This window comes from Acyrthosiphon pisum, chromosome A1 (genome assembly GCF_005508785.2).
Source record: "Acyrthosiphon pisum isolate AL4f chromosome A1, pea_aphid_22Mar2018_4r6ur, whole genome shotgun sequence".
Classification (NCBI taxonomy): domain Eukaryota; kingdom Metazoa; phylum Arthropoda; class Insecta; order Hemiptera; family Aphididae; genus Acyrthosiphon; species Acyrthosiphon pisum.
Window position 1 is genome coordinate 81,779,254 of NC_042494.1, and position 15,345 is coordinate 81,794,598.

At 28.7% G+C, this 15,345-nt stretch overlaps 1 protein-coding gene across 1 annotated transcript; it reads right to left on the reverse strand.

Moving 5' to 3' along the window:
- Nucleotides 1-13,658: 13,658 nt before the first annotated feature.
- LOC103307723 (52 kDa repressor of the inhibitor of the protein kinase-like) lies at nucleotides 13,659-14,327 on the reverse strand. The gene has a single exon (XM_029486521.1). It carries the CDS (start codon nucleotides 14,154-14,156, stop codon nucleotides 13,677-13,679), a length of 480 nt encoding a protein of 159 aa, XP_029342381.1. The 5' UTR covers nucleotides 14,157-14,327; the 3' UTR covers nucleotides 13,659-13,676.
- Between the last annotated feature and the right edge of the window lie 1,018 nt (nucleotides 14,328-15,345).

Here is a 15,345-nt window from a genome sequence, read left to right on the forward strand (position 1 = left end):
CTGTTTTTTTGTTTGATTGAGTATAGTTACAATACCCATTGATATTTGTTTGAATCCGATCTGAAAACGATTAATTATCGCCTATTGGTCATCGAAGATTGAAGGAAATGCAGTGAAGTGACTTGATCGAATTCTGATGAGGATCTAACTGTTGTTTTATGGACTTTTAGTTTTTAAAGAGTCTGAGTACAAGAATTTTTATAGATGCCGCTGACGGGCGCATAATATATGAAACTATAGGTATGACATTTTGTCTAAATTATTGAATTAAAAACTTAATTTATTCATCTATACAATATATTATTTTAGTTTGGTCATAAAAAAAAATTATATTATATTACGTCCATATTTAATTACCAAACAATCTGATATTGTCAAATTGATGTGATAATCTGGAGCAGCAGAAAACAAAACTTTTCTTTTAATTATGTTTAATAAAAAATAATCTGTAGTCACTGAAAAACTTCGATTTCGAAAAATCGAGTTGGATTTCAATTTCAATTTTCAAGTTTTAAAATATGTATATTTATATATATAAATAACTAAATAATACTTCCGGCGTGGGTCACCAGATTTGATATGGCAGGTTCTATATATTGGGTATTACAGTCTGCTGTGGTTTCAATAAACTCGCTGAATGCAAAATTCAAATGCGTTTCGGTGTTTGGAAATTATTCATCAGTCATCAGATATCGCCTTCTCGCTGCAGTTCATTTCGACCATCGAGGCGAATTATTTCTTTGACTGTAACATAAATAATAGCGAAAAAGTTTCAATGGTTTGAACTTTTTCGCATTATCAACTGAAATTATTTATCTTTTCTTAATTTACCCTCTACTTAGATAAGAGTCAAATAGTACGATAGAATATAATATATGTTTCAGGCTAAACTTTTAAAACGCGTTTTCCCAATCGAAATCTTAAAATATCGTCCAACCACCACATTCTCTTTCATTCAAAGACCCGCGGTGTATAGCTAATGTAGGTGTGTCATATTATAATAACGAGGGCCATAGAATATTATATTTTATATCCACTCAAATGGAGCAAATAGTATTTTCTATTATTATATTTTTAAATAAATAATCATTAATATTGAGTATTGACTGTGTCAAGAGCGGCTTGAACTTTTTTTCTTTGACTCGCATTTAATATTTTTACCAACGTAAACATTTTTTCACTACTATACAAATAGTGAATTCATAAGTAAGTTGTAAGTGGTTAAAAGAAAAGAAGAACGCTTAAAAATAAAAATGTTAAACATTTATTGCAAACCATTAGGAATTGATAACGAAAAAAAAAATGGTTAAATAATGGTTAAATTACCTTTAAAAATTGTTCAAACTACCTTTTCCAACCATACAGGACACCCAACCATTACTATCATTATGAACCAAGTGATTCGTTTGACAGTGTTGATATAACTATAGTAACAACAACTGTAATTGTACAATAACAATTGTAGGTAATACCTAGTGTTTTTTACAAAATCATAGAACTCAATATCGTTGATATTATGTACACGTAGGTATGCGTAACTGTATTGGATTTGCAGTTTTCAAAACTAATTATATTGACGACGCTAAACCGTATGAAACGCATGTATTTCGTTCCTACTACGTATGCACCCTATCGATATAATATATGTAATTACTAATTAGAATACTATAAGCACATTCTGAAAACAGACGAACGCATGTACGTAATAATAATAATAATAATAATAATATGCTGTACGCAAATCCTAGTCGGCCGATGTATAATCACTTATTTCGGCTCTCACTGGTCGTTGAAAACAATAATCCGACCGCGTCTGGTCTCGAAATACCGTATAGAGTAGGTACCCATCGATATTACAATATTATATTATTATATTATAATAATATGGTTTGTGCATACCCGGTTATCCGCACTTATCCCGCAAGTATAGTATACTATTATTATTATTGTTGTTTGTAGAATCGGAGCCTACTCGCGTAGAACCTTTTGTGATTTATATTACAACAGGTACAACTGTACAAGTCAAGTTCGATATAAACACTTGGAAATATTATATGATTATTATTATATCGTATTGTTGTATTATACAATAATGTGCTGTTTAATAATACTAATAATAATAATAATATAGTAAAATATAAAGCATGACGTGGGAGCTTGGGATTTGGAACAAATTTTTCATCTCTTCGGCAAAACGTATTCGCGGTGGATTTCTACTACAACATCGACCGAGAGGTGCTCGACAAGGAACCGTGGTTTAAAAGGTTTAAAACTTTACAAATACCTACCTATAAACTACCTACTAATATGTATAACTCATATGCGTCTATACTACTTGCAGACTTAAGTCAGTCTACACATAATAATATATAAGATATGTATATAATATTATTGTTTATGTATACCTACCTAATTAATACGTATAATCCACGCACGTATAATATATCTAATAACGTTCGCAGCTCTCACCCCCAGGCCATGAAATTTAATTGTTGTGTGGCGTTATGACGTAACGATTTGACGTGTATTTTGACTGGGGAAATATTCCTAATTAGATATTGATTTATATTTAAAATTTTTGACGTGTAATTAATACAAAATGATTCACTGCGGATTATATCGCCAAAGGAAATTTCTTAAAACTAATATATTGGATAAAAAATGTAATTATTTAAATATTGAAACAATATAATAATATAGTATTTAATTAAAAACTCAAAAAATCATAACTGAAATGAATGCATTGAAAAAATCAAAAATTTTGTCGAGCTTCTTAGCGATTCACTACTGTATAATATTGTACAATTGTGTTATATTTTCATTTAAGCAGAACATGATGTAGGTATAACGATAAAAGAAAGCTGAACATACATAAAAAAATATTTACGATCGCACAGTTCTAAAATTATTTAATCATTTAATATTGCACCTTGATGAAACCTAAGAATAAAAACATTTATAAAGTACGTAGTTGAAAGGTAATATGGTTATCCGAAGATTATTTGCTGATCGCAGTTTAGATTTCCTTTTACTCGTTATCGTATACTGCAATGTATAAAACGCACATGAGTGGTTCTGAAGTGAAATGTATCGAATCATACTATACTGATGTTTTATAATGGTAATTATATCCAAATAATCGATTGCGCTGTGTAGATTAAATAATACACAACATCGGAAAGCATTACAGAATATAGATAAGAGGCCCCGACGGCGCTCCCTATTTTTTGTGTCTCCCATATAATACCTTAGTGAAGTTAAATTTGGTAGCTGTTTTTTTTAGTCGAGCACGTGATAACAAATAACAATATTATATTGGTGGATTTGGTAACGTTTCAGCTACCAACTAGCTCTAACCTATAGTAACATCTAATATATGTATTGTTTTTTTTTTTTTTTTTTATTGTAAAATATTAGTGTCAGTTCTTACATAAATTGAACTTCAAACAAGAAGCTTTTGAATGATAAAATGTTATACTAAATTATACTTATGGTATGCTAAAGGACAATACTCCTCTCCATATATTATGGGGCTATATGATGATTTAAAAATTTTAGTAATTTATTAATATATTGGCTTTTTATGATTTGTAAAAAATGACCGAGCATAATTAGTGCAAATAACCACATATAAATACAGATACTTATTTCTATTTTTTTATTTTATGTAAAAATTACATTAATGGTTTTTGTCCTTAGAACATATACAGTTAAGTAACACAGAAATTTCTAGTTTGAATTTAAATTTAGATTCATCAACATTTGTGGTAATAAATTATCTGTCTGAGTGTTTGACAATAATTCAATGTAAAACAGGTTAGTTCTCATTTGAAAATTTGTTTACCTACTTTAAGTTGTAACGCCAAAAAACGTTCCTTATTGAATGGAATATAAAATATCGAAGTATCTGGAGTCACGGTCTATATACGTTGAACGTTGATATAGGTATACTTAAAAACCTCTAAAAAATCAGAATTTGTATTAGTGCATTATTTAAAGATAAATAAAGAGTGGATCACTCTGTATATTATATTATTATATGACTACATATTAGGTATATAATATATATATATTTTTTTTTTATCGGATTGTGAGTACCTATACTTTCATTGTTAGTGTTTACAATCGCGAGCGTGTGCGTACACCTCGTCATAGTATGAAATGCAGAGACTTTAAAAAACTCGTAAAAACAAACAATATATATGTTGTATATGGTATATACTTATATGGCAGTATGGCTATATACTTCTTAATATTATAGTACACCAACTAATGAAACATCGATATATTACAACGAATTTTATCGGATATACGAATAACGTGGGTATTGTATTGCAGCACGATATACGAAAATCGTGCACTATATATAGGTGAAATAAAAGTGACTACGGCGTATACAGTATTACGACATTATTAATAATTTATCTGAGTCATTTTACGTAATTTACACCTCGAGAGCCTTCCATAATCATAGAGCGTTTTCGTATAAAGTTCAAAAATATTATAATACTATATAATAGATATATAGTGTACCCACGGACCGTTTTAAAAACTTTTTTTTTATCGGACTCTCCCCCGACGTAACTGAAAAAAATATTGTGCATACATCGCATTAACCGGCGTACCGTGTACTGGTAATGATGTGTAGTATAGGTATATGCACAGTAGAGTTTAATCCTTTAATATAACGTACTTGGTAAACTTCTGATTTTTAATTTGTATCTATTAGACTGTTTATATTTTAAATACTCGTTTGAATTGTAATCTAGTTAATCAATATTGTCAACAGAATCATGAACTTAACACTATTTACAGTAATAAATCTAAGATGGCTTTTATTAGAAAAAAATTGTTTTATACCGCCTTAGTCTACAGGATAACTCTTCTTTAAAGTGTACAACGAGTCTAGTATTATAAAATGCAGTATTTAAATATATATGTGGAAATTAAAAAATTAACAAAATCATACATTTAATAAATAAATTAAAAAACGGGAGACAGAACGAGCTTGGTGGATCCCATTTACTGTACCCCGTCGATGTACCGCTGTTGTGTTTTGGTCACATATTTACATTTGCAATAGTTAAAATGTTTTATTTATTTTTAACTAGCAAACTATAACATGATATTATAAACCCTACGACTTCACAACTGTTTTCAACGTGGATATTCATATTGTTTATTTTTTTATTATAGGTAAACGATTTTTCGATTCGTTTTCAAAATGTATTTTGTATTAATACTTTATTTTGTGCAAGCTCTATACAGTATCGCACCAAATCATAATAATATGATAATAGAGATAGTCTAACGAAAAATTCAGTTTTTTAATTTTAATAGGTAATAAGTAATGGTAATCACATTTTTCACTATAAACATAATATATCAATATAACATGTGTACGCAATGCATGCATTAAATTTTATTAAAACAATATGTATTCTATTAACGGATATTACTAACGCAATAATTATTCATACTTTTAAATGTTGTGGTTTAAGTTATTTTTCCTTCTAGTAATGGTATTTTTTTTTTGTTAAATGGCGGTTAATTCATGAAATTCAAAAGTAGTGATTAATTTCTCCGAGCACTTTCCGTTAGTTGCGATTTTATAATTTGTTTTATAAATCATACCAGATTATGCTGTGAGTTTCATATTATGACAGCGTTCAATGTCAAACTGTTTGAGTACCTAGGTAGATCTGTGGTTGAGGGGATCGTTCAAATATTAAATATAATATTCTGTTTATTCCATCCACTATGTATAGTATATTAAAATATTTAATTCACTTTTAAATTAAGATATGGCAATACACATGAATTATTTCGTTTTCAAATGGAAGAAATTGAACTTTTCAATGTTAAATACTTAATATCATAATCTAATATATATGTAAGTGCACCGCAGTGAAATATGTCATAGACAGTTTGCTCATCATGACCACTTGTTTATTTAATAACGTTTATGATGTTCAATTTGAGATATAATAATTACGTTTGAAAATAACAATATCCAAAAAACATAATATCAACACACAAACTCATTTCTCAACTAACTTGACTTTAAGAAGGATTTTTTAATCTCGTCCGTGCAGCGTCATCCATCTCATTATACATTTACGGACGGTCATTAATTAATACTCTTCGTTTTATACATCAGTAAAATAAAGTGGGCAGGTATATCCGATATCATATTATAATAATTGGTATTATATTTTATCAACTGATTAATTAATCGGTTATTGGAATAAAATTCTTTAAAGTGTATAATAATATACTATATATTAACCCAAAACCATGTAAAGGCGATATAATGCTATATAGAAAATCGTTTTTCAACGCCACCCCCATACTATCATACAGTAGTCATACGAATTACGAATTAGTCAAAATTAACATAGAATGAAAGCAATGTTTTTGATAATATTCGATAATAGTATATGTTATGTTTACGGTTTCGCTCGCTTAAAACGTTGGTATGAATGTCCGTTACGGTATAGTTGCACAATAATTATAATGTAGGTACCTACTAAAGTTTTGATTGTATATTGTGTTGAATACAACTATTACACTTCATAGATGAATAAAAACTGATAAATCGCAATTGTGTATAATAATATTAATAACAATAATAATAGTAATGAAATAATGAGATTTGATTCTTATATAAATAAAATATAACAGAATTTTTTTTTTTTTTTATTGAGAATTAAAGCTTCAACAGCTAGGTAATTAGCTTGTGGTTGTGGTTACATTATTATTAATGGATAATTAAGTTATAAATTAAGATTACATAGTTATGGGATAAATGGTTTTTACAGTATTATATATTTACATTATATTAATTTGTTATATAGTTTTATATTAATATCAAATTTCTGTGCCAATGGATTTGAAGAAGTTATGGATCAAGTGCGTGTTGTATTCTCCTAGTGATTCCTCCATCGATGAAGGTTGGTTGAGGATGTTTCTTGCGTTGATATATGGTGGACAGTCTAAGGCTACGAGTTTGATATTGAGAGCGGTTCGTTACATTGGCTACAGAGATGTTGTTCTTCATGTTTTATGATATGTATATGTAGGCGAGGTTACTTAACTATTTTCTATTTACTCTTAAATCCTATTACTCCTGCACTGAGTGCCGCATACGTCGCTTATTTCCATTTTGAAGCCGAATTCTGTGCATGTGACTTTTTGACGTTTATGCGCCATCGAAAATACAGCTCTTAGTGAAGTTATATAAAAATGTAAGTACATTTGAAAATTATAACATTTTAATAATCAGTATAATACAATTGTCAATAGTAATAACATTACATAAAACGTAAATACGCATTTACAACTCGGTAAGTAATCCAGCTATATAGGTATAGGTACTGCTGTATAATTATTGTACCGATATAAAACGTTAGTATACGGAACAATTAATACAAAATACAACGTCACAATGGAAGGGCAATAAGGGTTATCGGTAATTTATACATGTTGCACTTTAGTAAAATAATAATAATAATACAAAATATAATAGAAATATGCGGTTGAAAACAGTTGCAATAAATTACACAAATTATAAAACGACGTGGTAAAAATGTTAATTGGCGCGCGTGTATTTAATACACAGTTACGTACTTTTTACTGTAAAATGTTAATATAATAATGCTAATAATAGTGGTGGCATATTATAACACGTTTGACGTCAAATTCACGGTCGGTAATAATAGAATTATATGCGTTTGCGGTCAACGATAGTAACAATTGCGTATCGTTTTATTAGTAATAAATCAAAAATAAATAACCAACAAATGTCGATGTAAATCAAATTTCGCACTTTTAAGTGTGACGCGATGTTATTTATTAAGACATTCGCACAGCGTTGGAACATTTTAATACAAATGCCTAACTATAATATTACTAATATACCTAAGTCATTTTCGGTAAATGGAAAGGAGTTATGGGAATACTCCGTTACAGTCATATTATGCATAGCGTTTCGGCATTTTGAAAAACATCATATGGCTTGCATATTTTGTCCAGGCGGTTCCATTTTCATTCAAAACGAGATACCGTTTTCCTCCAATGTCTATTTTCCTCCACGAAAAAAATGGTTGGTTTCAATTTTCCTACACATTATTTTATACTGTAATTATGTCTATTTTCCTCCAATATTTTATCCAGTGTTTGTAGTATTACGATCCAGGGCTTGCAAACGTAATAATAACGTTATATTTGACAAAAAAAAAAACAATTGAAATTTGTAAACATAATTATAACGGAAAACGATAATAAAAAATAATTAAATACGGCAAAACAAAACATAACTATTAACAAAACATAAGGCAAAACGTAATATATAAAATATCATTAAATGAAAAATAGGGCCATTACCTACCCGAATTAGTTATTATTTTTAAATTTTGTAGATATTAACACCATTTTAAATAACGATAAACGCAAAACTTGGATAATGTTTAATTCTCTAAACGATAAACGTACAAGTTGAATAACATTTTAATTCTAAATAACGATAAACGCAAAAATTGCATGGCGCTTTAATTGTAAATAATATAAAACAGAATTTTTTTTCAAATGCAAGCCCTGCTAGGATACTCGGCTATATCTATATCAGCAGTCAATTAAGCCTAATAAAGAATATTTTTTATTTTTTTGATATGCATAAATTATTTATATTATTTTATTTATTATTTATATTGGAGGAAAATGAACAGTGAAGGAAAACGGTATCTCGTTTTTGGAGGAAGATGCGGCTACGGCCTTTGGTCCGTGTAATGAGCCGCCCACGTAAATTTTTTTTCAGTAGTCAGCAGGTCATATTTTGTAAGTATTATTTGTAAGCACAGATTGGTAATTTTATAAGTTGATTTGTTTTCATTTATTTACAAAAGTGTACGTATATACATACTATAATCAAGCCCGGATTAAGGATCAATTGGGCCCCGGGAAATCATACACTTAGTGGGCCCCCTTTCAACTTTAACTTAAAAAAATTGAATCCCTACATTGTTACGACTGTATAAAATTGTAAAATTTTGTACTATATTACCACGTACAATCTTCAATTATAGATAATAAAGACTAACATCTATGCGTACGAAGTAGTTCACAATTCCCATTTTATAAACTTCATCATAGAATATCAATTTTATATTAATTATTATAATTTAGTAATTTTTGGTGATACAAAATTAAAAACATTTTTATTTTATAATATTATTACTACCTACTAAAATTATTATTTTTTTTTTGAAAACAGTTTTGAACGCATTAAAAAAAAATGTTTGGATATAAAAATGGACCCTCCCCTCCTTAATCTGGGTTTGTATATAGTATATAATATATTATGTATTATGTACCTATATTATAATATAATTTGTATATAATATTATATAGGTTACAACTTTTTCGAAATCTGATATTTTACAGTCATTTCCCATAGCTAAAATATCGTGTCCAATTTGTAAGTATTCGAGAGCACAAATTCAAAACGTTCAACTCATCCTTCCCTTAAATACCCGTAAAAATAAAGTTAACTATATTTATAGAGTTTTTTTAAAAAACTTTTACTGTGAAAAAATGAAAAAAAAATCTATCAATGGATTATGCCTGCAATGCAATCAAATCCATAAGGCTCTAAACATATATTATTGAATAATATATACTCATATTATTATAATTATTTGTGCTTAAGGCCTTCAACTGCAGAGTAGGTATGAGTGGCCTCACTACAATGTGTGGTCAAAAAATTTAATCTTAATTATGTACACATTTTTAAGAATAATGTACTTTCACCCCGACAAATGTCCAATACTCCAAATTGTATTTATAATTGTACTTATAATAATAACCTCCGTATCAAATCAATTGATGAAGAAGCTACAACTTTTTATAAAAGGTTGAATGTAAAATCTGAAAGCCAATAGGTAACCAATTCATAAATAATGTACACATTCCAATCCTTCTGGGAAATTAATTTCGTAAGTTGAAAAGAAAATTATATATCCTGTATGGACGCCGTTTAGTATTTTATATTTTTATGTAATTTATTGTATTAATTTTGAAGGTCAATTTTGAAATGTCTTTAATGGATGGGTTCTTTAATCAAGCCCACCACACCTGTTAAAATATCTTGTCATAAATCAAATAATTATATTTTTACTGAACGGATAATCTTTGATGATTATGTCATAATAATAAAAAAAAATGATATATTTTAATAATAAATAATAATTTAAGTAAGTACTAAATATAATCTCTACTATCATAATTATTTATTAAACATTACGGATATAGTGTAAGAAGCATGTGTACACAATAAATACTTACTAAAATGTAACATTAATCCATACGCATGGTCATATTATATTTTTTCACAGTTTGCAATTCGATCAACAGATGGCTCTAAGCGTATCACATATAGGGACTATAAGGCACCAGTTGGCAAAAATATTTCTACATTTATTTTTTATTTAAACAGTATAACATTACGTTCCTTTAACATGATCCGATGATGGGACAATTCAATTTCAATACGATTAGGTTTCAAATGAACAGTAATATTATAAAAAGTGCATATTATGATATTATAATAATAATAGTATTATTGTGACAATAAAATGAAATATGATAAATGTACGCCTTGGGTTAAAAACAACGTCTGCAGGCTATTATCGTATCAAAATTAATGTACTTGGGCGTTCGGTGAAGGGAAAGGGGATTAGGGGTGAAAAAAATGTACAAAAGGAATCGATCAACACCATAATGAGACTGGTCATCGATATAAGCACGGCCGAAGTGTTTTGCGTGAGGTGAAAATCCGAAGCAACCGTATTTTATTTTCATAAGTGCATTCGATGTCACTACAAACACGAATTTCACATAACAATAGTTATTATGCATCACGGGGAAAAGTTATTTATATCCCGGCGAGTTTAAGCCTGCATGGCCCTGAAATGAGTGAAACCGATGTACATAAAATGTTTAATAAATTCGTTTTGGACTTTGAAAAAGGTTTTTGATTTTTTTCGGGATTCAGTTAAGGTAAGTTTCGTGAACGGTTTTGAATTTTTTTTTCTTTTAGGTACTTTTTTGTTATTAGTAGTACAAATTAGTCTGGAAATTGGCAAAGGCACGTATATCCACGTTATCTGCGGGTATACAATAGGTTAGGTTAACTAAACATATTTATAATTGTATCTAATGTACTGTTATATTATAAGTATTAAAATATTATTACATATTCGAACAACTGAACACGTTATAGAAAGCCGACAAACTCTGCGCATAAATTCTTCTGATTTACATTTGAATTTCGTGTGTCTGTGCGTGAGGCGGGTTATCTGGAATGAGTGAAAATTAGGTAACCAGCTTTGGTGTGTACCATATTATATTTTTTTCTCTCAATAATATTGTATGCTACAAGCGTTTATACTATCTATCTCTCACACAAATATACACGTCGTATTATATTATAGGTACGAATGTTCAAGGCGATATTATGTACCTATAACACGATGCACGCGAATCGCGTTACTCATCGACACATGTATAGGTATATAGTGTGTACGCAGGATGTATAGTTTCAAAGTTTCACGTACAATCGTTGAGAACGATCTTATAATAATATGTGATATTATTATGTTATTGTGACGGGTAGAATTTAAAAACCGTTATTCAGTGTTTTGTCGTAGCAGATAATATCTCATTTCATTTGTAACCCGTTCGGTACTCCGAAACGGAAACGCCAATTTTTTAACTTCCAGATTTGGAGAATATTTAAAAAAAATATATTTTATTCTAATAACAAAAATGAGTGCGGTAATGTGTATATGTCTGAGAGTAAATTCGGACACGCCGCGGAATGTGTGAAAAAGAATTAAGTAGTTACCCAGCTTTTGTATACCATACTATACTTTTTTCTCTCAGTAATATATGTGACAAGCGTTTATACAATCGGTCTCTCTCTCACACAAATACACACGTATATAGGTACGAATATTCAAGGCGATATGTATAACGCGATGCACGCGAATCGCGTTACTCGTCGAAACGTGTAGGTATATATAGTGTGTACGCAACAAGTGGTTTCGAAGTTTTACGTACAAACGTTGAGAACAAGAGAACGATCTTATAATAATAATAATAATAATAATAATGATTCATATTCTATATATTAATATATTCTTTTGGTTTACACTTGAATTTCGTGTGTCTGTGCGCGAGTGCAGGTAAAGGGTACATACGTCTGAGAGTAAATTCGGATACACCGCGGAATGTGTGAAAAAGAATTAAGTAGGTACCCTGCAGCTTTTGTGTACCATATTATATTTTTTCTCCTCAATAATATAATATGCCACAAGCGTTTATACAATCGGTCTCTCTCTCACACAAATACACGTGTATATACCATATAGGTACCTACGCATATTCAAGGCAATATGTATAACGCGATGCATGAGAATCGCGTTACTCGTCGACATGTGTATAGGTACCTATGTATAGTGTGTACGCAACATGTGGTTTCAAAGTTTTACGTACAAACGTTGAGAACCGGAGAACAATCTTATTATAATAATAATAGTAATATGTAATATGTTATAGTGACAATTGTACATTTAAAACCTTTATTTTGCGTTTTGTCGTAGCAGGTATATCATTTAATTTGTAACCCGTTCGGTATGCGCCCGCACGATCCAACTTGATTTGATTTAAGATGGCAACACCAATTTCTTAACATAGAGATTAGGAAAGTATTTTTAAAAAAAATAATGTTTATTCTGATAAAAAAATGATTGTCAAAGTTATAAGTAAGTTATTGTCTTATAGACTATAGTAAGTAGAAACTTACGAATAATCAAGTTAATTATCTTTTTTTAACACTCTTTTATAATATAATAATCCTATATAATACCAGCTGTGTTTTCATAATGTACCTATTCTAATTTTACTTGCAAAATAAAATAACAAAAATTATATCATTTAAGGTGTTGAAAATAAATTATTAAAACTAAAATATTACAAAATTGTTACATTAGAGCATTTGTTTACGTCTTATCTGTATTATACTATTATGTACAAACAAAATAATATAGTCATCTAAGTTTAGCCATATCATGTCATCGGGATAACTTTTATATGAAATTAACATATTGTTTAAAATAATTATTGGTTTCCCATTATAATAGTAAATAGTAATAGTGGAAATAAGTATTTACTTTTTTTTTGTATATAAATGGTTGCCATTGGTTACTCAGGCAGATGAGGTAAAAGTATGTATCACATTGTCGCTTTTATATGGCTTCAAATAACGAAACTAATAACTATATCTTAAAATAAATATGAGTTGAATTTATTTTTGTTGCTTATTTATTAATTTTGGATGAGTGCGTGGCTGCACTTCTTCCAGACAAGGCCGTAACTAGAAATTTTTTCGGGGGGGGGGGGGGGTCCAAAACATGTATATTGTAATTTTATTGAATTTAGATTTTGACTTTTGATATTTGGTTAAAAATAAGACAGAAAAAAATTTAATCTTCTTTTATTAAAATATAATAAAATCAAATAAACAAAATTACTTTGACATTTTGTCACCTTATACTATACAAATATGAAATATAAAATTAAGAAATAAAAAAAAATGCACAAATACAAATCATATTATTTTAAACTAATAATATGTTCCTATCTTTTTGAAGAGCAAACTGGTTTAACACTTCATCGGGATTAACCGTAACATCTCTATGGACAATTAATATAGCTAGTCCAGTTAGTCTTTCTTGTCCCGCAGAGTTTCGTAAAAATGTCTTGACGCGTTTTAATGTCGAAAAAGATCGTTCGAGAGTTGCTGAGGAAACCGGTAGTGTAGCTAGTACTTTTAATAAAAAATGAATATTTGGAAAAAGTTCAGGATTACAATAATTTAATGCTTCTACAGCTGTATGTGGACGATCTACATCTTTGAAAGCTATCCATTTTATTTTCCACAATTTTAGTTCTGAAGGTAATGTGCCAACATTTATAAAATCTGAATATAAACTAAAATCTGATTCTAAAATTGGAGATTTCAAACACATTTTAGGTATTATTAAATACAAAGAAGATAAAATCGTCGTTGTTAATCGTCGCTGACCCCCGACCGGCATCGACAGCGGTCATTGTCCATCAATAATAAACAATCTATTATTGGCACAGACGTCAGATTTCTATGTAATACGCGCGTTGGTATAGAAGTCTGTGATTATTATTATTAGACGCTATAATATTTTCATATGATATTATGATATAAAACTAAAAAAGGAGGGTAAGTGGATGTCACTCTGGTGTACAGTAGGTTACAAGTGGGTCACTGTATAATGGATAGTATTAAATTTTAATTCAATGATATAATATCACTGTATAAGAAAAAAGATTCTGAGCGGAGACGGTTTGTCAGTCTAGATATAAGACATAATATCATACATTTATAGCTATGGTATAAAAAAAAAATTATCTATAATAGATACCTATCATAAAATCCAAATTAATCATATCACATTATCTATTAGATACTTATTACGCGTTATACATCAACAACAAACAATGATACTATCATAGATATATAATAGTACACATTAGAAGTTTCAAGTATACCCAAGAATAATATTATACAATCACAACAAAATAACTAAAATAGTTATCCTAGGTTTTTAATATGTAATTTCATCCAAATTTGTACTTAAAATTACTATAAAAATAAACTGTGTAAATATATTCTTTAGATTTTTTGGTAACAGAATTAATTACTTACGTGGAATCTTGTTTTAAATTTTTAATTTTTAGATACGAAAATTGAACATTTTATAAATTTTTAACTACAAAATAATTTTTCAAATTAAAATTTGATCTTTAAATGCTTATAAAAAAAAATTGTGCCTTTGTATTTTTAATATTTTTCAATTGATATTGTAACAATATATCAGGAGCTTTGTATTAAATGTATACACTTTTTGGCCCAGCAGATAAAACTTTATTGATATTTATAGAAAAAAAAATTAAAAAAATTGAAAAATGACAATGTCCGTAAGCAGCTCAAAAAGAGTCAAGTTATTTTCAAATTTTTATCGTGTATAGAAAATTCTAATATAAACATTCAGTGAAATTTTCAAGTATCTACAGTCATTCGTTTTTTAATTACAATAAAATAAGAAAATCGTTACGTAAGAAATCGAGTGAATATCAAATGTTGTAAAAATATGAATTTCAAACGCTCATAAAAATTTAATTTGAGTTTCTTATACACATTTTTTTTTTGATAAAGGTAGATTAACCTATAAGGAATCTTGTATTACATTT